The following is a 24,915-nucleotide window of genomic DNA, read 5'->3' as shown; positions in this document are numbered from 1 at the left end:
AGTTGGCCCAGACTCACTCATAGCCACCTGAAATACAGAGCTCTTTAACACCAGAACTTCAGGAGAAACAGCCACTTTAAACACCACCACCTTACCAAACCATGGTCAGTCCTCTCTTCTGACTGGCACAGAATCTAAGGAAGCACTAAAACTATTCAGCTTGGGATGCCAGAACAAAGGATGCACTTGCGCATTTAGACCAGAGTTAAATGAACCATTCTCTTCAAGAAACATTCTAAATACAGTCATGATTAGGAATCCTGATTTCGACACATTTGTTTGCTGTGCTGTGTGTTCAAAACTGATTCCACCACCGCCTACAGTCGAGACCTATGAGCGGATTAGGGAATATAAACCTTTCAAAACCCGATATTATACTCACAAAGATATTCTGGGTAAGTCCGAGTCTAGTTTACCCCCTTTGCTTTTGACACAAATCATGGGAGGGGAGTCAGTTGAAGGGGGTTTTCAGCTTTGTGGGAACAAAGAAGAATTAAAAGGTATATAAATAATAAAGATATGACAAATTGTTTGGTTGGCTCTGGGTAGTATTTGGATGAGAGACCCCCAAGGAATGACAGGGGTGTGGAGGCAGGCAATGGCAACCCACCTGTGAATGTCTCTTGTGTTGGAAACCCTGTGGGGTCACCAGAAGTCAACTGTAACTTGATGATATTTTATTTATGCCCTATTCATGCTAGAAATCGGCATGGTAATGTGGTGTTGCATAGTATGGTGTAGTAGTTACATGGACTAATGGTGGAAGGCTCCAAGTTTGGATTCCCACTCTGCAATGAATGTTTGCAGGGTAACCTTGGGCCAAATTCTCCGAACTCACAGGGTTGTTTTCAAAATAGAAAAAAGGAGAGGAGAATGGTGTAAGTCAATTTGGGTCACCCACTGAGGAGAAAAGTAGACTATATTAAAGAAATATTCCATTAAATGTTGGTTCAAGGAAGACCAAAGGAATTTATTGACACAGGCTACTCTGATAGCTCTTAGAATAGATCAGTTAATAAAGACTAGATAATATGAACACGGAGAAAAGGTCTATCAGTACCAACCAGGATGTGCTCCATGCTAACACATAGCTACAGAGGTGCCTGATTGATACAGTTTGCCCCCCCCATCTTTAAAGGGCAAGAACAGTGTAAATTGGATGCATACAACCAGTTGTCAAAATAAAGCTTTCCATCTAACATCATGTGAGAAAGGGTACTCCTTCAAGGATAAGTAGTGCTAGGATGTATCAAAAGGAATTATCTCTGCTATAGCAGAGTCATTTTATGCCATTGTGGTGTTCTTTATGTGTATGGAGATTGTACTGGATGGTGCAAGTTTTGGCTTGGTGATTTATAGGCAGAACCAGATTAGTGACCCACGGACAGACAGTTCAGATCCTGCTCAACAGGACATGTTCTTACAAATTTTATCCTCAGTGCTGCCACCGCAAGACGTCTGCTTCAAGGGCTTACTTCCCACAGGTGCTTGCAGTTTCACACTCTTTATTACTTCTAAGAAGCTCAAGGCAATGTACATGTTTCTTCCCTCCTTCATTTTCATGGCAACCATGGAAGAAAGGTGAGATGGAGGAGATTACTAGCTCACGGTCACTCAGTATGTTTCTCAGTTTCTCGCGAACAGGGCTCTCCCCAGTCTCCATTGAATTGTTATTGCTTTTAATGTAAGTGACCACACAGCTGATTAATGGGGTTAATTTTCACAACCATTTTTGTGACAATCAGAACAAATTTAACAGATTAAAAATAATCATGGGAACCAGTCTACAGAGAAAGTTTGTGGTTTAATGTTTAAAATAAAGAATATCAAGCAAAGATGGCATTTGCAGTTTATATATTTTATATGTGAATGGAAATGTTGTGCTTCTTAACCATTTTCAACTTATATAGATGTCGGGGCAGACATTAAGCAACAAGAAGCAGAGAGAAGCGAACAAGAAGTACAAAGAAGGATTGAAAAAGTACAAAATAAACTGTGGTCTCAGGTAAATAAAACTATTCTGTTGCCATTATATTAAGATCACTCTTGCCTGCGTAGGCAGAATATGATACACATGTAAACAGATATAAGGGTTATAAAACATACAGACAAATGATGACTTGAATGAAATAACATATGGAGCAGAATCTACCTCTAGTGCTTAAGAGAAACAACAACAATTGAGTCCAATAGCACCTTTAAGACCAACAAAGATTTGTTAAAGGCGTGAGTTTACGTGTGCAGGCGCACTTCTTCAGACAAAATGGAACAAGATTCATGAGAGTAACTAGTCTCTTTTAATTATTTCTTTTCACAACTGGGAAAGTGTCTACCATTAATTACTAACATGGACAGTTTTATTTCTCCAATGTTTTTGTGAACTACAACTGAACTCAAAAGGACTGATTAGCTGTTTTAGCAAAGAATTATCAAATGGCATAAAATGGCGTAATTTGGATACTATGACACAGTTTGCCAATTTGACACTAATTTACCTTTTCTGTTTATCTGTACTGCCATGATTCTTGTTCCATTTTGTCTGAGGAATTGTGCCTGCACACAAAAGCTCACACCTTTAATAAATCTTTGTTGGTCTTAAAGGTGTTATTGGACTCAGTTTTTGTTGCGCTACTTCAGACCAACATGGCTACCCCCTTGAATCTGCTTAAGCTAAAGAACAGCCAATAAATTATCCTGGGGGAACGGGGAGCTGCCAGCATCAGCACTTTAGAGTGACATCTCTGTTTCTGCCCTATTAAGAAAGAATGTAGTCTGGAGTGAGATGTTTATGCTGCTATCCTGTGTGTAATTTATAGGGTCCTTGAAATCAATGCAACAAATGAGTGAGCCTGGAATTTCTGCCTGAGGCTGTGACCAGAGCTCTCAGCAGCAGGCTTGAGTAAGCCTGAAATCCAGAGAATAAGATTTGTCTAGGGCCAAGGTCTACTGAAGAAACACAAAGTCATTCTATGCCAATAGTTCTTTAATTGGGGGGAGCTTTTTAGTTTCCATCCAACAATGTTCCAGGAGAGCATTTTCAAATACTGGCCCTTTGGTGCATCTGATACATTTTCCAGTAATTGGCTGGCATGGATTTGTTGGAAAGAATCATTACAAGATTTAATTTTCCCCGTTACAGGCTTAGGTTATTTAACAATTCTCTTAGGTTCAAGTGGAAAAGAAGAATTCTGTTTCACACCAAAAACAGCCACATGATCCCATTGAGCATCCACCCCAGATTCTGATTAGATATTTATAGTAGGAACTCAAAAGTTGAGCTGAACAATAAAAATAATGTAAAACTTAATTGTTTATTGTAGTGCACAATTAAAAACAGAATTAAAACTTCTTAAAAACTATACCGAACTAACAGTACATAGAACCAAGGACCAAACGTGTTTCAACCCTTCTGGGTCTTCCTCAGTGGTCAAGATTATGATAATACACTCTATATAGAAATATACCTATATAGAACTCTCTATAATGTGTAGCTGAATGGTTGAGTGAGATCTGTAATGTGTAAATTTTATCCTTTTTGGAGACCAATTCCTATGTTATGTCCCTAAAGTCCCCACTCTTCGCTATCATTAAGTTCTGTACTCAGAGTATAATCTCATGTGCGTCAGAAAAAGCTAGCCTGGCAAGAGGAACTTGAAATCCTTGCTTTGTCAGTGGGGGCCTCCAGCACTACTAATGACTAATAGGTCTTCGGGCTAATTCAGGGAAGTTGAAGTCTACCCTAGAAAAGAACTTTTTTTTTTTTTGTCAAACAATTCTCTGAAGAGTTTTCAATCAATTAAGTGGGTTTGCTCTCCAAAAGGTAAAGCCCCAAATGATTTGTCAGATCTATTTCCATTGGTTCAAAGTAAAATCCTGTAGTTGCCTTGGTAGTCTCATCTGTTGGAACCTTTATCTAATGATTAATAGAAAATGTAGAAGGAACCGTTACTTGTTGAAAAGGTGAAACAAGATCAATGAGCATAGGCTCTTCACTAGACTTTTTTTCCTTTCCAGTCTTTGCTCAGATAGAGAAGACTTACTGGGAAGTAGGGAGGCTAGCCTCAGTAGATCAAAAGCTCTCACAGGGTGTACATTGTTTGAGATGTAATACTAAATATGGCAATTGTGAAGAATAAAAATAAAGAGCTATTTCCTCCCCGCAAATCAAAGCTGGGATCCATTCCACATATTGCAAGTCAATTAAACTTAAATCCTGGTTCAAAAGAAAAGCTAAATGCTGCTTTGTTGCCCATGTGTTGTTCCAGGAAATAAGTGTACCACAATTGGATAGAAGTACCACCCCCCTTGATCAGTCAGGACTTTAAGTTTGGTATGGATTTTTTAGTGTCTCAGCTAATAAAAAGGTTTGGGTAGCAATCATATTACAATAAAGAACTCCTTGATCCTCACAAGAAGACAATCACTAGATGAATTAAAACCCCTTCTTCTCTTTGGTCTCCACTGAGAAGGAAGAGTTAGTTTCTCCACAATAGTATCACCAGAAGCAGCTGGCACAAATAAAGAAGCTACTGCACAAAAATAATCATCAAAATTATGTTACTGGAAGTAATGGCAACCAAATTTTAGAACACCACTCCTGAGAAACCCAATTGAAACAAAAATAATAACAACAACAATAAAATATGAGATCGAAAAAATTGCATTTGAGAAAACTACAATTATAGAAGCAGAGGAGTGTGCTCTGTTTCTGTATGTAGACCAGCTGCTCCCCCTTGTATCCAAAGTTAATTAGCCTACATGCAGCATCTTATCAGAATGAATGCAGAGAAAATATCCTCAAAAGACAAAGATAATCAAGCCTGCCAAAACAATTGCCTTGAAACAAAAGCAAAGCAAAACCTAAACCAGCAAGTCCAAAAGAACAGATAATAGATAATAAATGTGAACAAGAAAACATAGCTCTTCACAGAGCACAGCAGAGCACCATTGCCCAGCTAACCAAAATTAGAATTGTTTCTTTTGCAGAGTTTCCTAGAATTCTCACCAAAGTGCAATAGGTATAGCACATTGAGTTCTGGGATCAACAGCCTCTTACACCTAATGTTTGATTGATTGATTGATTGATTGATTCATTCATTCATTCATTCATTCATTCAATTTGTACACTGTCCTTCTCTGACAACAGTCTTGGAGCAGTACAATTAAAAACCTGTACAAAAATAGATTAAAACCATTATGCAATTTAAAAATGAATTTCCAGTTTAAAATTAATGCTCTGGTAATATCCACATGGGCCAAATACAACCCAGAATTTCTTAGATCTAGTTTCAAGTTCTGATGGTGGGAAAGTGGGGCAGAGAGGAGGGAGGCTATTTCAATGTTACTATGTGCTTACATTGGCCTCAACCATATGTCTGGCAGAAGAGCGCTGTTTTGCAGGTCCTTTGGAACGCCAGTGGCTCCAACAGGGCCCAAATCTCTGCTGGCAGTTCATTCACCAGGCTGGATTAATACAATATCTATCAACAGAGTCTTTTAAAAGTCCCAGCACTTATTCTATCTTTTCTTTTTCCTTTCTGGCCCTGGCTCTGGTTGAGGCCAGTCATACTTCTTTGGGGCCAGGGATCCCTAACATGTTGGAATTAGTAGAGCACAATGCTCTTTGGGGAACATAGTCGGTCAGACAGTTCCTCAGGTACTCCGATCATGAACTCTGTTAGGCCTAGAAAGTTAGAACCAAAACCTTGAACTCGATCCAGAACTTGACTGGCAACCAGTGTAGCTCTTGGAGGGCAATTCGAATATGGGCTCTCCATGGGAACAGCTGCATTCTAAACGAACTGTAATTTCCACATCAAAGCCAAGGATAGGCCTGCATAGAATGAGTGACAATAATCTAGTCTGGAGGTGATTCTTGCATGGATCACTGTGGCCAGATAGGGTGCTCGTAGCTTCACTTGGCATAGATGGAAAAACACCTGCTGAGCTACCCTTGTGACATGCACCTCCATAATAAGGAAGGAGTCAGGAATCTCTCCCAAGTTCCTGAAGCTTTCAGTTGCACTCCATCAAGACAGGGAGGTGTCATGCCTGCACCAATGGTGCCTCTGGACACAATATTAATGTGCCAAGACTTGCACCACCCTTGGAGGACCTGGTATATCTGGGCTAGCCAGATTCAGCAGAGAACAAACTGCCCAGTCCCAGTCAACACCTGATTCAACCTTTCATACCGGTTGCGCCAGGGCCCACGCTGCCAGTTATGGACAGTCTGGACAGCTCGCCAGAGTGCTGGAGGCAGCAATAGCAAGCTGGTTTGACAGCTCATCAGTGAAATGCAAGGCACTTCTTGCTGTCAAAGTAGAAGGCATGCAGCTGAAGGCCTTTCCTCTGATGAAGACTGAGCCCAGCTGCAAGCACATTTCGATCTGGTACTGAGAGCCTCCAGTACCTGGCTAAGCCTTCTCCTTAACTGCAGCCTGTGTGGTTCCTATGCTTCCTAATGAAACTCTGTCGGACAACTCTCCAGTTCCTAACTTTGGCTTGGCTTTTGGACTTCTCTTCAGTTCCTGGCTTCAACTCATCTTTGGACTCCTCTCTGGTTCCTAGCCTCAGTTCATCTTTGGACTTTCCACGGGTAGCAGACCCGGTAACCTTGACTCACCCTGTTCCCTTTTGCAGATTGACCTCTCTAGCTTGAACTCTTAACCTGGCTCCTGGATTATGATTCTGGCTCACTACTAGGTCTTGGCTTCCTGGCTGAGGATGAACTTACCAAGTTATTGCATCTAGCCCAGTAGGGCAGCACAGGAGGTGCTCTTCCTCTTCTGGACCCTTCTTCCACAACCACATCTCTGTCTTCAAGTAATTGAGCTTCAGGCAGCTTTGCTAGACCCACTCCATCATGGCTTCCAAACACCTGCCCAAGGAATCGGAGGAGTATTCAGCCAACTGCTCATTAGCAGGTAGAGCTAGGTGTCATCCGCATACTGGTGACAGCCCAGCTCATATCCCCAGGCTAGATATGCTTGAGGACACACAAAGATGTTAAATAAAATCAGTGAATCACAGCCTGTGGCACCCCACACTGGAGTTGGCAGCTACATAATTGTTCTTCAATAGTAGCCACTCTCTGTTCTCAACCTTGGAGAAAGGAGACCAGTCACTGTAAGGCTGATCCCTGTAACCCCATGTCGGCAAGGTAGCAAGCTAGAAGCTATGGTGTCAAATGTTGCTGTGAGGTCTAGCAATATGAGCAGCCCCTTGGTCTAGCCGCCTCCTGAGGTCATCTGTAAGACTGACCAATGCTGTTTCCACTCTGTGTTCAGGTCAGAAACTGGACTGGAATGTGGGAGTGCATCATTCAGTCTCAGCACTGGGTCAGGTTTATATGAGATACTGGAACCTCATACTTAAACAAATAACATTAATCAAAAACTGAGGGAAACTATCATGACAGAATGGGAGCTTTATCACATAGCATGAATGAAATATATAATAGCAATCCCAAGCTTATGGGGAAATGTGAAGGAAGTCTTCTAGTCACTTTTCCTCACCATCATTGAAAAGCTACTTTTCTTCATAGTCACCCACACTCTCTCAAGATAGAAGGTCCACTCCACACAACACCCCTCTCCTGCTAACCACCTTTCTCTCTCTCCACAGTCTATTTTCCCTAGGGGTTTCTTCTGGAGAAATTCTCCACATCATCAGGAGGAAAAATGGCCCAGCTGCTTCTTTTTGGCTACTTCTCCAACTCAGAGTGCACCACTTCTTTTTTCTGCCCAGTGCCAGGCAACCTCTCTGGAGGAAGCACCTCCTTCTAGACACACATAAAAACATTTTAGTGTGCTGGCATGATCCTCCATAGCAAATAGCCTTAACGAATTGTTCTGCTGCACTGAGTTGCAACAGCAGTTTCCAAAATCCTGGGCAGAGGGGTATGGCCCTGTTTATAATCTGGAGTGTACAGCCCAGTAACACATACAATTCCTCATCCACAGCTGAAAGAACTGGACCATCATAATGACCACTGTATTGGGGTATTCTCCCCCTCCCCCGTTGAATGGACAAGGGGATAAATCTAGAGATCAAGCTAATGCCCAATAGCTTATTTGCACTAATTATGGCTTGTTTGATAGGCTGAGAGGGAAAAAGAAGAGGCTGTGGAAGATGCTCTCATTCATGCTGCAGCCCTCCACAAGCAAGACATAGAAGAGCTTCAAAAGAAACACCAACAAGAACAACAGGTCAGTGATCACTTTGCTTTCATCTTAATAGATTTGAACACAAAGAAATTGCACATGGTGTAATCCTGGATATGTAGATGGCATTCATGTCTGGATATTTCATGCTGCAGAAGCTTCTCTGAACTTGCATCTTCCACATCTGATTCCCTCACTGGTTTGTGAAACACCAATCAATTCTTCCTTGGCCTGCCTTATTTAAGTCTGTTGAAAGAAACATTTGGATCACTGTCGTAGCTGACAAACTGATTTTTAATATTGCTAAAGGTGGCGGTGATGAATACAAGGACAGAAATGTTGAAACATCTGGAAGTGGAGCTGAAGAGAGAATCGGAAGCTGCTGAACAACGAATGACCCACAAACTCCAACGGCTCACACTGGAGATCTCTCTGGAGAAAATGAAAGCTGTGGCTGAAGCTAAGAATCAGGAGAGATCCAGAACGGCTGAAGCTCTGGCCAAGCAACAAACGTACTTCATTTAACAAACCTATTTCATATTTGTAAACTTGTGGATTATGTTTTTTTTTAAATACCTGTCAGTGGGTTAGGAGCTTCTCTGCTGGTGATAATGTGTGGGCATGTGTCCTTTAGACCAGCAGTCCGTAACCTTTTTCAGGTTGTGGACCGGGCCCCCGCGCATGCACAGCAGCCCTACACAAACGTACATGCGTAAACTTGCTGCACATACATGTTTGTACTCCCAGCGGGGTGCAAACGGCTCTGTGCATGCGTGCATGCATGAAGTTGCCGCATGTGCCCCTTTGTGCCCCTATTGGGCGCAAACGAGCATGTGCATTTGCATCGCCAGTGTGCCGGCGGCCACGCTTCCCTTTTCCCCGCCCTCCCGCAGCAAGAAGCTTGCTGGGCCACAAGCTAATCAACCGCTTTGGCGGTTGATTTGCTCATGGCCTGGCGAGCTTCTCGCTGTGGGGGGGGCAGGAAGAGGGAGCCGCAGCCCGGTGCCAAAGCTCTTGCGGCCCGGCACTGGGCCGCAGACCGGGGGTTGGGGACCATTGCTTTAGACTACAAAAATGATTATATGTTGGGGATCATGGAACCTGCAGAGTCAAAAGTCATGTGGGATAGAGGATGCAATGAGGAGGGGGATTATTGGGAAAGTTGGTAGGATTCAACCCAGTATCTCCAACTTCTATGCCAGAAGCATAGTTCTGTTCCGATGCGCAAATCAACAAACACAGCACGTATTTTCCCACCCCACCAAAAAGCACCCCTGAGTTGAACAAAAGATTTTAGGTTCAAATCCAGCATGCTTGCTATTGAACAGTCCCTGGTCTCAGACAATCAAGTTTTCTTGCCACACACTGGCTTTGATGCCTTCAGAAGCCTTGCCATTTTTCATGGGTTATTAAGTCTACAGTGTTCCTCTGTGTTTAATATTTGAATTTCATCTGTAATTAAAACAGGAAAAGAAAACTTATCTGACTTTTAAAAACCACCAGTTATGGAAATTATGTGGTCTTTCCTCTCCAGGCACAATATGGAACAATTACGGAGAGCTGGAAAAATCGCTAATGAAATCTATCAGAAGAACCTGCAACAATTGTCCTGGGAGAGAAAACAAGAAATGGAAATTGCTTTTGCTATCTCCCAAAGAGAATACCAGGAAGAAACAGACAAGCTCCTAAAAGCAGCAGACAGTATCCGAGAGGCTCAGCTGGAGCTCGTGGTGACTCAGGTGAATGAAAAAGAAACCGAGATCTCCTCTCTCAGCCAGAAACTGGACTATATGACACAATGGAAAGACAGCTTGGAAGCTGAAATACTAGAAACAAGAGAAGCCTTTCAGAAGTACATTGACATCACATTCCCTCAACTTGCCCCAGGGCAAGCAAATTTTATCTTGCCATTCAGAATATCAACACCATTTACAGATGGTAAAGTAGACATTCCAGGTCAATGAATTAAATTAATCTCCAAGGATCCAGCCATTTACTGCAAAAACCCAGATTTGCTGTCAAAAGGCTCTGAAAAGCAATAAATGGGTCCATTCTCCACTCCGTATAAATGTATACATAGGTGGGAGTAATATTTTATTCATTTAGATAATTTTACCTTGCTTTCTCTCTAGTGGGAACCCAAAGTGGTTTATAGAATCATTTCCCCTCTTCCAGTCTATCCTCCGGACAGCTCTGCAAGATAGGAGAGTGTGTGATAGACCTGAGCTTACCCAGCAAGCTCCCATGGCAGAGTGGTGGTTCTCCCAGATCCCAGCCTGACACTAACCACACCATACTGCATATCTGATCATCACCATGTTACCAGCCAAGTCCCACATCACATTAATACGATTACTACAAACCAATGAGGCATTAAATCTATAAGATTGGAGACAAATTGGTACCTTCTCAAAAAACAGGGACAATTTTTGCTATGTATTCTCATCTGACTTTTAGTTCTGGCAAGTTTAGCATGTTTATGTACTGTCCAAAAATGTGCAAAACTAGTTAGACTATTGGTCACAGTGGGACAAAAGAAGTATGTGAAACATCTACTTGAAGTGGCAGATACCAGAAAGGAGGTTATGTTCCTGCCTGCAGCTTTTCTCTCCTCTTAAACACTTCTGTGCATCTTTAGTGTAAAGCTGTTTTTATACTTGCCAGAAGTTGCATTTGAGTCTCTCTCAGCATCCTTTAAATTAACATCTGTTATTGAACTCCAGTGAGAGTTTCCTAGCCAATGTGTTAGGTGGATCAAGAACTGGTTGACAAATTGCACCCAAAGGGTGCTTGTAAATGGTTATTATAGAATCATAGAATCATAGATTTGGAAGGGGCCATACAGGCCATCTAGTCCAACCCCCTGCTCTACGCAGGATCAGCCCTAAGCATCCTAAAGCATCCAAGAAAAGTGTGTATCCAACCTTTGCTTGAAGACTGCCAGTGAGGGGGAGCTCACCACCTCCTTAGGCAGCCTATTCCACTGCTGAACTACTCTGACTGTGAAAAATTTTTTCCTGATATCTAGCCTATATCGTTGTACTTGTAGTTTAAACCCGTTACTGCGTGTCCTCTCCTCTGCAGCCAACGGAAACAGCATCCTGCCCTCCTCCAAGTGACAACCTTTCAAATACTTAAAGAGGGCTATCATGTCCCCTCTCAGCCTCCTTTTCTCCAGGCTGAACATTCCAAAGTCCCTCAACCTATCTTCATAGGGCTTGTTCCCTTGGCCCCAGATCATCTTCGTTGCTCTCCTCTGTACCCTTTCAATTTTATCTACATCCTTCTTGAAGTGAGGCCTCCAGAACTGCACACAGTGGTTCATTTTCTTGGAGAGGAATGATGAGTGGAATGCCTCAGGGATCTGTCCTGGTACCTGTGATGTTCAACATTTTCATGAATCATTTGGATAAAGAAACAGAGGGGTGCTTATTAAATTTGCAGATTATACTAAACAGGGAGGGGTAGCAATCACACCAGAAGACAGAATCAGGGTACAGGATGATCTTGACAGGTTAGAAAACTGGGCTAAAAATGAATAGTGAAAAATGTAAAGTTCTGCATTTAGGTAGGAAAAATCAAATGCATCACTATAGGATGGGTGAGACTTGTTTTGGCAGTAGTATGTGTGAAAATGATCTGGGGGTCTTAGTAGATCACACACTGAACATGAGTCAGCAGTGTGACTTGGTACAGATAACCAGCGGGAGGTAGGAAACTCACCATGTGATATAGCTCGACTGACAATGCAAAGGATCCCAGCCCATTTATTACAACAAATTCAATTCCATGGGTTCTATGACGAACTCAGATCTTAACCAATTAGAATAAGGAGTATGCAGTTTACCTTCCATAGGCCAGAGTGCTGAGGGGGTAGCATCTGACTAGAAGCTGGAGAATCCATGCTACATGTATAGATTGCTCGATGGCGATTGGGCCATGCATTTCAGCAACCTCTACTGCATGTAGGATGTTATTGCTACGCTGCCCCCTGATTTTTGGCTCAGGGATAATTGCCCTGATTCTTCCCACTACCACGTGGGGAGTATTTGGCCCACATTCCTCCCTGCCTGTCCTGGATTCTTGTTCCCATGAGGTAGCTGATGGACAGGAAGTGGAAACTTCCCACCCCTACTTGTTTCTGTTTTGGTTTATCAATCAGTGGCATGTGGTGCAAACTCCCTATCAACTTCCAGCACCATTTTGTTGCATTTAAGCAACCCCCTCCAAGCCTAGTGAAATGGAGCTGTGCTGGCATGGTGCATTTTTTGTAGTTTCTCTCAAAGGACTCTTTTAAAAAAATGAAATAAATGCCCTGCACATTTTATTGGGAGCAAATCCCTTTGGTAATGGGGGGGGGGGGTGTAACTTCCGAATAAACACAATTTTTAAAGATTTTTAAGAGTGTCTGATTCCTCCCCCCTGCACCATCAAGATGCCATACACACTCCCCCCTTTGCGTTTTAAGAATGCTAATCTAGGAGCATGCAATGATACCTGCCCTACTCCTGTCTAACTTTGCTAGCACCAAGGAAAGGTGGATGTGTGTACAGGAAGGGGTGCGAGGCTCCACACTGCCACGCAGGATGGCTCTGGGTTGGAAAGGTGGAGCTGTGCTGTGGGATAGTGTGGAGCATTTTTGGCAGTTTTTCTCAAAGGAGTCTTTCTTTAAATGCTCCACACCTCCCTGCAGTACAGCAAAGCTGTGCAGAGCGATTTAAAAAATTATTTTAAAGGAGTGATTGTGCAGAAGCAGGCGGCCTGTGAGCAGCAGAAACAACAGTGAGATGGGGGGGGGGGGGTTGCAAGTGTAGGGAAAGCACACTAGGGTGGCCCGAGTTTTACCAGACACACGGCTCAGGCCTGGTCTGACGTAAGCCCTGTTCTAGCCTGCAGCAAAAAAGGGAATGCAGATTTCTCCATGTTCCCTTCCTGCAGGGCAACTGTGGGCCTGAGTCATGTCAGGCCTGGGACAGTCCCTGACAGGGCCCAATTCCATCTGGAAGCAGAAATTAGACTCGCACCCAAACAAGCGGTGATTGTAGCCAAATCCCTCCTGAGGAAGCAGTCACAGACTGGTTCCTATAACTCCACTTTGTTATATCTCTCCCCCCATCCCCATATGTATGTGTGTGTAGAGTGCCGTCAAGTTGCTGCTGACTTATGGTCCCCCCACAGGGGTTTCAAGTCATGAGACTTCGTGGCAACTTGGTTTGCCATTGCCCTCCTCTGCATAGCAACCCTGGAATTCCTTGGTGGTCTCCCATCCAAATACTGACCAAATCTGAGCCTGCTAAGCTACTGTGGTATTACCAGGTTACCATTTAGGTCAGTGCTTTCCTCATCATCTTACTATTTCGGATTTTTAAAACCTTTCTGCCAGGTATAACAGTAATCAATTGCTCCAGCTGGTGGGCAATATCAGTAGTGCAGGAAGCCAGTAGTTTGAGTTTCCTGCTCTCTCCCTCCCCTTGGGGATTAATCCTTTTCTCTAAACATTACTTTTATTACTATTATATTCAATCGTTAAGTGGAGCAGTAGGGCAGCCAAATGGAAGTTTTTGCAAGCAAGGGCCATGTGTGATAAGCATCCCTTTCAAAACAGGCAACAGTTGAGTTGTGTGCTGCCACTAGGCCATTGTTTCCAAACAACACAGCTTAAAGGTTTAATTATCCACAGAGTTTTAAGACTTCGACATTACACTCTGTTAAATAAAAGATAACACTGATGTGCTTCTAAATGTATATAATTTGTTTTACTGGAAGTGACACACTGCTGCACATGCTACACTGTTTCGTGTTTTTGTTTCTGTTTTAATTCTCACTGAGGCCAGAGGATCACCCTTTTTCACAGTGGCTTGACAGCCATACATAAAGCCCTTCTTGGTCTTATATCTTAAGGATCACCTCTCCTGATATGCTCCATCACAATAGTTTCACTTATCTGTGCAGGGCCTTCTGAGGATGCCACCCTGCAGAGGAGATCAACAACCGCCCATACACATGCATTCTGTGTTACAGCCCACACATTGTGGAATGACCTTCCTGCAGGGGTCAGTATGGCTGCAACACTTCTCTTTTCAAGAAACTATGGGCCATTCTGCACCCGATAAATATAGTGCCGTGGTGAGCCTAAGGTCATCCAGCTGGCTGCATGTGGGGGAGTGCAGAATCGAACCCAGCATGCCAGATTAGAAGTCCACACTCCTAACCACTACACCAAACCTAACCACTACACCAAACTTCTGGCATTTAAAAGAGATTAAATGATGAGACCAGGCATGGCAGTATTATTATTAAAGTATAATAAAGTAGTTCTTCCTTTTTCAGGTCACCACCCTGCAAAATATATATTCTTTCTCCTGCTGCATATCTTTTTACTCTGGAAAGTAACAGCCACAGAAGAGCCTTTACCTTGGGTAGGTGCACAGCACTACCCCCTGAGGTATTGACTGGAAGGTACAAAAAGACCCCCTTCCTTGAAAGATTATGCTCCTATAAGTGGAAGATCTCAAGCATGTCTTTCTAAGCTGCTCTTTTTAGGCCGAAGCCCGAGCTAAGTTTATCCATTCTTTGGTGAAACAAAACCTAGGGCAAACTGTATTAAACAAAAGAGTTATAGTTAATAACCTACTGTCTGGTGAATCTCCTGAAATTACCAAATCTGTAGCAAAATTTTGTCTGACTGTAATAGAGTTCATGGATTCAGCAGGGTTATGTTATGAGAAATGAGATCGAGATAATGTAATTCAAGTAAGCACAATATAACTGCCCAAAAGTCATCCTTGACATTTCTGATTTAAGTATGAATTTTTGTCATACATTTTTATTACTAAATTTTAATAATCTATTCGTTTCTATATATGTGTATATTTATATTGGAGTGGTGTGCATTGGCAAACATGTACTGTATTTTATTGCTTTCGTATTCTGATTGAATAAGCAGTCATAAATTATATTATATACTAGTAATCAAGCCCGCTGTATGACCAATACAGCAGGCGCTAGGTACTTGCAGTCTTGCGGCTCCCTCGGACGGCGGCCTGATGCGGCGAGAGGCGCTTTGCGCCTCTCACCGCGTCAGGCTGCCAGGCAGGGAGCCCCTGGCAGCCGCACTCCACGCGACTGCTGGGGGTTCCCTCGGGTGGTGGCCTGACGCATCGGAGGCGCTTTGCGCCTCCGACGCATCAGGCCGCTGGCAAAGGAGCAACTGCGCAGCGCGGCTCGCAGTTGCTGGGGCTGGGAATCGGAGTGCTGGGAATCGATTGTCTGTCCAGAGGAAGGGTCCAATCCGGACCCTTCCTCATCCCGGACACATCCCGCCCCAGAACCCCTTACCGCGTTATTTAGTCTGCGGTGCCACGGCCGGTGTTGGGATACTAGAAGTACTAAGGTAGGCAAACTGGGAAACAAGAAAATACAAAGAATCCTATAGCTTAGCGATCCCCAACCTGTGGGCTGCGGACCACATGTGGTCCTTCGACTAATTGGAGGTGGGCCCCAAAGGACGCCTTCTCCCCCCCCCCGTCCCTTTACTTCATTCTCCCCCCCCCCCGTCCCTTTACAATACACTTTGGGTGTCATTGTCTCCCATCACTCCCAGATGGGACTATCTTGTTGCAGAGAAACAAGCTCAGGGTTCCCATTGATTTGTCATTGTCATGAGTTAAAATTTCCATGAAAATAAAATGTTCCTTATGTTCATTGTTGTGGTGTGTCTGTATCTTATTTTGAAGGGATGTTTAAACATTACCATAGCGATCAGAGAGCGTTAGGGCAATGGTTGAGAGTAGAGGAGTAAACTACCCCCCCCCCACACACCAGGCCTCAGTAAAAGGCGTTGAGTGGTCCCCGGTGAGTGGTCCCCGGCGTTGAGTGGTCCCCGGTGATAAACAGGTTGGGGACCATTGCTATAACTCATGACGTAGCGCTATACCTTAATTGTTACTTGGTTAAACTCCAATATGGATCTCTCTCTCTGCCAAAACAGTTCAGAAAAACAAAGGGAGGTAGGAGAATCCTCCTCTTCAGGTCACAGTTGCATACATAAGAACACACAAGTAGGTAATGCCCGTAAACACTTTACATACAAATAAATATGATACCAATCACATGACCCACTTTGTCTGTTCCCACGCTGCAACAAGTGTCAACAGTTAACCCTTTTTCTGACAGTCAGTGGCTGACTCTTGCTAAAAGACAAAGAAGTCTCTCCCTAGGAAAAAATTGGTCCAGTTACACAGAGCAGGCCACTGGGTAAGGCTCAGGTATGCAGAGCTCTCTGAGCAAGAAACTAAAGTAAGGAACCTGCAAGGAATTGTAAGAGGAATCTCAGTTTCACCTGCATCCCTTTCCTCACACTATTTCCTCTTTCCCTCCTCCTGGCAGCCCCCATTTCCTCACCCTTTCCAGCTCTTTTTCTCTTTCCTACCCACCAACCAACCTATATTTTATCTGTGCCCCACTTTCTGCTATATCTAATATTTACAAAATTTATTCATTGAATTTCTATACTACCCTCCCATAAGGCTCAGGGCAGTTTATATAAAACATCATGAATATACTAAGAAATCTAGTGACACTAACCAAAATTGAACATAACTAATTATAACAAAACTAGTAAATAAGCCCGCTGCAGTCTGAATGCGAGGCGAGTGTCGGCAGCTGGAAGCGTGGGCGGCGGATCGGAGGCCGGGTGGGGCATGTGTCCGTGTTGCAGCGGGCGGCCACGGCAGCGGCGGGTGGCAGCGCGGGCCGCTCCCGGGCATGTGCGCCGGAGCGAGTTGTTGCGGAGGAGGCAGCAGCAGGGCCGCAGCGGCTGGCCCTTCATGGGCGTCCGGCGAGGGAGTGACCGGCCGGGCGGGCCGTGACGGAGGAAATGGCGGTGGGCAAGGTTGAAGGGGGGTGGACCGGGAGGTGCTTTGCGCCTCCCAATTAAGCAGTCTGGTGGCAAGGGACCAAGCCGCGCACAGCGCGGCTCGCAATTGGTCCCTTACCGCTGGACTGACAATCGGAGGGCCCAATCGCCAGTTATCAACAGCAGTCCCACACACAGCACACCACACAAATCTAGCCGAGATGTTTCCAGGGCATACCCCACAGTAGTAAAAATCTTTCCTGCACCGGAAGGGCCAATGCAGGTAAAAGGCCCGTCTGCTCACCATTGCCAACAGGAGGCAGAGCTCGAGCAGCCTCCACAAGCTACACATGTCAAGGAGTCATCTCACTTGAGGTTCCAAACAGCCTCCTGGGGGTATAAATCCCAGCCTCAAAGGAAGTGTTAACCTCTGTCCACTGAAATCTGCCCCCCCTTCCATCTTTTCTCCAACTTTTACGTTATTCTGCTAGTCATGGTAAACTAACTCTCTTACGTATTAAGTTGCCTTGAATAAATCTTTGTTGGTCTTAAAGGTGCTCTTGGACTCGATTTTTGTTGTGCTACTTCAGACCAACACGGCTACACACTTGACTCTTAAGTATTTGACTCGCAGACCACGGCATCTCTTAAGTCGGTGCCCTGCGAGAAATGCAACAGCACAGACACTTGTCTCTCTGCCTGTGTCATCTTCGCCTTCCTCTGAGCGTGCAGCCTCCGCAAACCCACCGTCCAGACAGAGGCGTCTAAAGGCGAAACAGCGCGGAGAGGCGGGAGCGGCGTTCCCTAACGTTCCTTCTCTATAGGCAGTCGCAGTCGCGGCCGAGAGCCGCTCCTCAGCAGCCTCCCTCCTCCCGTGCCGAGCAACGCTCGCTTGCGTCGCGCGGGCAGTCTCCATAGAAACGCCGATTGTTCGTGGACGGCTCGAGCGCTTCTCTCTGTTCAACGGAAACCCCCGGGAACTAGAAACGGCTGCCGGAAGCTCCCAGGGGGCGCCGCGTGTGACGGAGGGGCAGGTGAAGTCCCAGTTCCCGGGGGTGGAGGGGAGGTCGGGGGGGGGGGGTGCCAGGAGACTGAGGTGGGCCGCCGTCGGGTCTTCAGAAGTATTCCCATTTCCCACCTTTCTGTTCACTACCGCCTCCAAGGTGGAGAAGCTGCACTTTTTGAACGTGCCGTGTGGCTGGGATTGGGAAGGAAAGGAGCCCTGCCACAGGAAACGACGGGAGTCTTCCCCAGAACAGAGATCGGGGTTTCTAAATCTTTCCACAGTACCTATTAGCCGTTGTGTGTGTGCCTGTATTCAAAATTTAACTTTTGTAAGGCCCCTCGAGAGAGGGTTTCTTCCTCAACAATGTTTAAGTGCACTTTTAACGTGAGCAAGTACTGCTGTGTAACACCACTGCGGTTGGTTTATAAGCTGATGGGTGGTGAGTAATGCTCCCATCAGTCAAAGTACACAATAATGATCTTGTCAGACCAATGGCCTGACTTGTTATAAGGCAGCATCATGTATTCATGGAATTGAGCAAGGAGAAGGGTTGCATGTAGGAAAGAATGGAGGGGGTGTGCATTATCTGGCGACTAAATTTTATTTCACCATTTTGATATAGTGCCTGGGATTTCCAAAGGAAAGTTGCATCCCGCCAGGCAGGCTTTTGGAAGAGTGAAACAGGTATACACAGTACCTCAGTGCTGGATCCAAAATTCTTATCGAGTTTATGCTACCCTGGAAACCTTGCTGCTGCACCTCATAGTAACTCTTAATCCACAGTGACAGTTTTAGCTGCTATCATCCTCTCCTCACATCTAAGCACTCATGTGATCTATAGTGTAGCGGTGCTCCCTGAATAATAACTTAATCTTCTCATTTTGTGCTTTAACATATCTCTCCCAGTAGTATTTCCAAATCACTATCATTTATCCATTATCATCACTCCCACGTAGATTGCCAGCTCTAAATTGAGAAGTACCTGGAGATTTTGGGGGTGAAGCTTGAGGAGGGTGGGGTTTGGAGAGGGGAGAGACTTCAGTGGGGTATAATACCATAAAGCCCACTTTTTGGAGCAGAAGTTTTTCTACAGATAAACTTGTTTCTGTCACATGGAGATCATTTGTAATAGCAAGAGACCTCCAACCACCACCTGGATGTTGGCAAACCCACCTGTCTCCCAATAAATCTTTCTAGCAGACACAAGCCTTTCAAATGTTCATATTTTTACAGCTGGGGGAATGTGATTCCTCAATATTGTCAGTCATGGATGTAATGTCTGTGGGCATTTGGACACTGATGCTAAAGAGGGCTTCTGCCAGCCAAGGAACTAGCCAATCAAAGGAACCTGATTGCTCTGCTAGAGCCAGTCCGATTGCTCCCCTTAGGGGGCAGTCAGATTGCTCTGCTTAAGGGCCAATTGGATTGCTCGGATTGTTCCGCTAGATTGGCTCTGCTTAGAGCCAATCAGAGGCAGCAGCTGGCTGCCTGAAAGGTATAAAAGTGCATGAGTTTGCGAGTTTTTCTCTGTTCAGTAGATGTAGTCTGTTGCTGGAGTTGCTAAATAAAAAGAGCTGTTCTGAAGACTTGGAGTCTGTGATCACTGGACCCGCAGTCTTAATAATGGAGATCTGAATTTTAGAAAACATAATCTGTCCTTCAGTGCCTTTGAGGAATCCCCACATTTCATAACAATGAATCCAGTTCATTACAGATTCAGATTATGGGAAATCCCATAAAATGTCTTGTTTTGTACATGTATTGACATCAAGAAGTGGTTATCTATATTTTTATTACCAGCCCAACCTTACCAATCCTACTACTATATGAGGATGCTGGAAAATTGTAAGGCCTTAGTTTCATGGTCAACTACTACTGGTATGCTTATTACGTGCTCTGTAGAGAGTTTTTATATGGCTGCCTTGTTTCTTCAGGCTACCTGTGTCTGCCATATTCATAATAGATATGATATTTTGTCTGTCAGTTAAAGTTGCAACTTTTCTAACTCTTCTGGATGCATGCATATGTTATAAAGAAAAACACCACTGCTACTTCTTTACCATGAGCGATAACACAAGAATACAGGATTTCTAATTAGACTGTATGTAAGATTTTCATAAGATGTATGAAAGCGAGGAGACATAGTAAGGTTGCTAAGTAAATGGAATGTTGGTTAAAAAATAATGTTTGAGAACTAAAACCTTTGCCTTGGGGCTGGGAGGAATTGACCCATTAACTGCACTAATGGAAGCTGCTTTTTTACTGTGAGTCATATATGACAGTGGTCCCCAACCCGCGGGCCGCGGCCCGGCCCTTGGTGCCGGGCCGCAGCTCCCTCTTCCCGCCCCCCCCCCCGAAGCGAGAAGGTCGCCAGGCCACCAGCAAATCGGCGCCGAAGCGGCCGATTAGCTTGCGGCCCGGCAAGCTTCTTGTTTCAGGAGGGGGGGGGGGAAGAGAAGCTTGCCGAGCCGCTTTGGTGGCCCGGAGGGGCCGGGAGAGGGAGCCGCGGTCGCCGGCATGGCGGCGGCGCAAACCCGCATGCGTGGACTGCCGCGCATGCGCGTTTGTGCTGGGGCTGCCGCGCGTGTGCGGGGCCCCGGGCTGCCCTCTCCCGCCACTCCGGAGCTGCGGTCTGTGGCAACCGGAAGGTTGCGGACCACTGATATATGATTTAGCATATTTGATCTTAGGAACTTCACTGGGAGAGCACTGAGCCATAATTTGATTTATTTGAAAAGATATCTTTCACATGTGAAACAACGGCTTCTTGGATATTCTTTATCAACTTTCCTAATGGCTGCTGCTCCCCCCTGCTGCCTGACCAGGTTGTTTATAAAAGATTTCCAGTGAATGTGACATTGTATTGTAAGAAATAACCCATCCATTGTCTATTGATAGTACAGAATGAGTCATTCTCAAGCTGAAAATGTCATCAAGAACATCATTCGTGAAATAGGACAAGAATGTGCCATGAAGGGTCAAACTGTATCAGAAACTCTGGTGGCTTTTATGGTAAGAGCAAAGTAGATATTGTACTAGTTGGTTGAGTTGAAATTGTCTTGTAGCTGTGTTAATTTCACTCCTGTAGCTTTAAAACAACGTCTCTTAGGAAATTGTCCAGTGAGGGATTGTTGGCTACATGTATGCACCCACATGGCTGTGCATTTGTACATCAAGTGCAGGCCTCAGTCCTTTTCAGTTGCTATTCCCCTTCCGGAGAAGGTACAAAAATATACTTCTCAGCCTTCCTTTAGGAGAGTATGCAAAAACTGTTGTTTCATCTTCCATCTTACTGTGCAGACCCATATTAGCACTGCGCTTGCACAGGCCAGCCACGGGACTCTTTTTCCTTGCATAAAAACTCCAAAGAGAGACATCCTGCCCAGCAGGAACTGTGCTGGTTTTCCCACTGACTGCATCATAGGTTCTGAGGATCTTTGCCCATAAACTTTCTAGACAGTTCTTTAAGGAACTGCTTAACATGTTTCCACCCACGTCTTGGATGTCCTATTGTGATCCCTCTCTGTGGTGTTAGCTGTCCTTATGAGGGCTCCATTTGAGCTTTTGGTGTTCTGTGCTTTAACCTTCCTTTCTGTGAAGGTAGCCTTACTTGTAGTGGTGACCTCAGCAAGTCGGATGGGGGAACTGGCTGCTTTGAGGATCGATGCTCCATTCTTAAGTTTTTTTTCTGAGTGAGTTATGTTTCACCCCAGCTTTGAGTTTCTCCCTATAGTTGTACCTAAGTTTCATAAGGCCCTAGAAATTGTTTTGCCTTTCTTGTTTCCCAATCCCAGCTCTAGGGCTGAGAAAGAACTTAAGATATTCAGAGAACACTCCTTTATTATTTGCATAAAATGAAGCAATTCAGAAAATCTAAGGCACTCTTCATTTGGTCCTGGGGGCCTAGGAAGAGTAGAGCAGCATCCTCCCAATCCATTTCATGTTAGGTCGTCTCTACCATACAAGCCTCCTATAGAACTGCATGATTGCCCTGCCCATTTGACATCAAGGCACACTCCAGTCGGATGCAGGTCTCATCTGCCACTTTTTACAGAAAGGTTTCACTAATGCAGATCTGCAGAGAGGTTACCTGGGTGACAGAAAATATATTTGTAAAACACCGTGCCCTTGACCTTCAGTCAAGAAAGTAGGCTAACTTTGGGAAGGCAGTGCTGCAGGGGCTATTCCTCCTAAGATAATGCAGCTTGCTAATGTCCCAGTGTGGAACTGCCCAGTAAAACAGAAAATGAAAACTGGATTGTACTTACTTGTAATTGTCATTCACAGATGTTTTCTGTGCAGATACACATTCCTTACTTCCTACCTCACTATAAGCTCTCACGTGTAAATTTGCTTTTGATAGTGATAGTTAAGTCACCAGTCCCATCTGTGTTGCTACTGTGAGTTTGCAGTGGCTGAGGGAAGGGGGCATCCCATCCTCAGATCATGTGATGCAGTTGGCAGGAAAACCACAGACGTGCAGTTCCTGCCAGACAGGACATCCCTCTTTGGAGTTTTTAAGCTAGGAAAAAGTCTTCAGTCGCCAGTCTGCACAAAAGACATCAATGAACAACAGTTATAGGTTTTCAGAAATTGTTTTTATCTGGTTTGATTACTCCTGTTAATTCTATTGTTGTACATTTTATAAAAATGTTGTGAGCTATCCTGAACTTATAGAATATACATTTTAAAGTTAATATCTTTGCATCTGATTGCAGAACAGTAAATTGCATGAGAAAAGCAGAGCATAAAATTGCACTTTGTATAACTGGGCTGCAGAACATACACTAAATAAAGATACTAGGTTATTGTAAGTCTTCAGAGAAGATGGTGATTCATTTGTAAATCCACTACATTCTGATCAATAAATTCCTATTCCTGATCAGGTAACTATGGGATATACTACCACCACTAACTGAGCCAGTTTCAAGTTCTGCATAGTCCAATCCAGCATTCAGAGTTCTCCAAACATGGCTTCTGGTGGCTGTGAAAAGGGAAGAAAAACACAGTTTCCTCCCTGCCTACCTCCCTCTCTCCCTTCAAAGAAGCTGGCTCGTGGCAGTTTACATAAAAACCTATAAAACAATAAAATGCAGTAATAGGCGGTCCCATATATTCCATCCCACCTCATCAAGTCCAGGCCCAGTACACAACTACCCACCAACCCCCGGGAGAGACCTCCCCTGCCTAGATGGTCTGGAATATGGAGGACCTCTGGGGGCCTCTAGTGGAGGGACCGAGATCTTCCTTAACATGGCCTCAACCAAATGCCTGGGGGAAGAGTTCCATCTTGCAGGCCCTGCAGAACTGTCAGGGCCCTCAGCTCTTATGGGAGCTCATTCCACCAACTTAGGGCCAAGATGGAGAAGGGTCGGGCTGTGGTCGAGGCCAGGTGTGTCTCCTGGAGACCATGGACCACCAGCCGATTCAGAGCGAAGAGCCCTGCAAGGAGCATAAAGAGACAAGCAGTCCGTCAGATATGCAGGACCCAGACTGTGGATGGCCTTAAAGGCAAGAACCAAAACCTTCAACTTAATTGGTAGTCAATGCAGCTTCCTCAGCACCAGCTGGATGTGGGTCTTCCAAGTTGATCTAGTGAGAACCCTAGAAGCCACATTTTGCATCAACTGTCATTTCCGGGTCAAGCCAAGGGAAGGCCCACATAGAACGAGTTACAGAAGTCTAGTCTGGAGGTGACCGTTTGTATGGATAACTGGCCAAATAGTCTGGGAACATATAGGGTTCTAGTAGCCTGGCCTAGCGCAGATGGAAAAATGCCACCTGGACTATAGTGATCTGGCAGCTGGCACAGCCACAAGCAACCTGTCTTGGGAGGGGATGCACACTTTCTGGTCCTGCCCCCTTTTACTCAGCCACAGGACCTTCATTTTAGAGGGGTTGAGTTTCTGGTAACTCTGCCTGAGCCATCCAGAAACTCCTTAAAAAAAAAACTGGCAAATGTTTCCAGGGGAGAGTCTGGCCTGCTGTACATCAGGAGATAAAGCTGGGTGTCATCTGCATATTGGTGACACCCCATCCCAAAACTCTGACCAGCTGTGCCAGAGGGCACATATAGATGTTGAAAAGCATATTGTCTCCTGTGGGACCCCACATGGGAGCACAAAGGGGCAAGATAACACTTCTACCACAACCACCCTTTGTGTCTGGTTCTGGAGAAAGGAGACCAGCCACTGTAAGGCTGTTCTCTGGATCGCCACTCTGGCGAGGTGGTAGGCTAACAGCTTGTGGTTGACTACATCAAATGTGGCTAACAGATCTAAAAGTACGATAGCCAAACCACCCCAATCAAGCTGACACAGAGCAGCTGATAGGAATGAATGTCAGGACCTTCCTAAACCCATCATCCTGGATGACAGAGGAGTTCTGGATAAAACTTTGTGGGAACACTTGTATTGACCTAGTCCTAATTTGATAAAAATAGACCCAATACTGAATATTTTGAGGTCCCCTACATGTGAGATATTAATTTTTCATCAAACGTACAGTTGCATTCGAATTTTGGAATGTAGAGGGGGGAAATTGCCACAATTTCCCAAGCAACTGAAAGTTTTATAAGAGACCAGGATAGAGAGCAAGAAAAGCATTATACCGTGTTTTTCTCCCATATAATGGTTCTGCCATTAGTTTATTTAGCATGATGATGATTGCTGTATGCATCCTTTATCACAAATTCAGCCATTTATAGAATAATATTAAACACATGCACAGAGATCTTAAATACCTTTGAATTGAATGAAATTTCCAACTAAGTATATTTAGATGGGTATATTCCTATCCATTTGAATTGAGAAATACTTTTTAGGGGGAAAACATGGAGCAATTGTGGTTTATAAGCTGCATAATTCTGCAATAAAATTTAGGAGTAA

The 24,915-nt window shown here is 44.5% G+C and overlaps 2 protein-coding genes and 1 long non-coding RNA gene across 9 annotated transcripts in view; 2 read left to right on the top strand and 1 right to left on the bottom strand.

Moving 5' to 3' along the window:
- The first annotated feature begins 4 nt into the window (after positions 1 to 4).
- C1H6orf163 (chromosome 1 C6orf163 homolog) lies at positions 5 to 10,223 on the top strand. The gene is made up of 5 exons (XM_077304888.1): positions 5 to 395; positions 1,911 to 2,005; positions 8,103 to 8,210; positions 8,475 to 8,677; positions 9,700 to 10,223. Exons 1-5 carry the CDS (start codon positions 248 to 250, stop codon positions 10,127 to 10,129), a joined length of 984 nt encoding a protein of 327 aa, XP_077161003.1. The 5' UTR covers positions 5 to 247; the 3' UTR covers positions 10,130 to 10,223.
- LOC143821254 (uncharacterized) lies at positions 8,164 to 17,933 on the bottom strand. 2 transcript variants are annotated; one of them, XR_013225747.1, is made up of 4 exons: positions 17,770 to 17,933; positions 10,282 to 10,358; positions 9,525 to 9,617; positions 8,164 to 8,411 (listed from the first exon to the last, which is right to left on the bottom strand). It is a non-coding gene; the product is annotated as an uncharacterized LOC143821254 (long non-coding RNA). The 2 variants fall into 2 exon arrangements; XR_013225748.1 differs by lacking the exon at positions 10,282 to 10,358 and having other exon boundaries at positions 17,770 to 17,932.
- Positions 17,893 to 24,915, top strand: part of CFAP206 (cilia and flagella associated protein 206) — a 19,195-nt gene continuing 12,172 nt past the window's right edge. The window contains exons 1-3 of one of the 6 annotated variants that reach the window (XM_077304806.1): positions 17,914 to 18,056; positions 18,651 to 18,712; positions 20,932 to 21,040. In XM_077304806.1, coding sequence (XP_077160921.1) covers positions 20,933 to 21,040 — 108 coding nt within the window. In that variant the 5' untranslated portion in view covers positions 17,914 to 18,056; positions 18,651 to 18,712; position 20,932. Of the gene's footprint in view, positions 18,057 to 18,116; positions 18,325 to 18,650; positions 18,713 to 20,926; positions 21,041 to 24,915 lie in introns of those variants that run through there. The other 5 variants (XM_077304805.1, XM_077304819.1, XM_077304809.1 and 2 more) reach the window with 5 other exon arrangements.

This window comes from Paroedura picta, chromosome 1 (assembly GCF_049243985.1).
Source record: "Paroedura picta isolate Pp20150507F chromosome 1, Ppicta_v3.0, whole genome shotgun sequence".
Classification (NCBI taxonomy): Eukaryota; Metazoa; Chordata; class Lepidosauria; order Squamata; family Gekkonidae; genus Paroedura; species Paroedura picta.
Note: the sequence above shows the minus strand (reverse complement) of the source record. Positions and strands in the feature narration are given on the sequence as shown.

Excerpts from the sequence above, each read along its gene's own strand:
- C1H6orf163 (XM_077304888.1), top strand. The coding sequence starts at position 248 with ATGATTAGGAATCCTGATTTCGACACATTTGTTTGCTGTGCTGTGTGT. Across the intron at positions 396-1,910 it reads TACTCACAAAGATATTCTGG|ATGTCGGGGCAGACATTAAG; the intron begins GTAAGTCCGAGT and ends CAACTTATATAG. Across the intron at positions 8,211-8,474 it reads AACACCAACAAGAACAACAG|GTGGCGGTGATGAATACAAG; the intron begins GTCAGTGATCAC and ends ATATTGCTAAAG.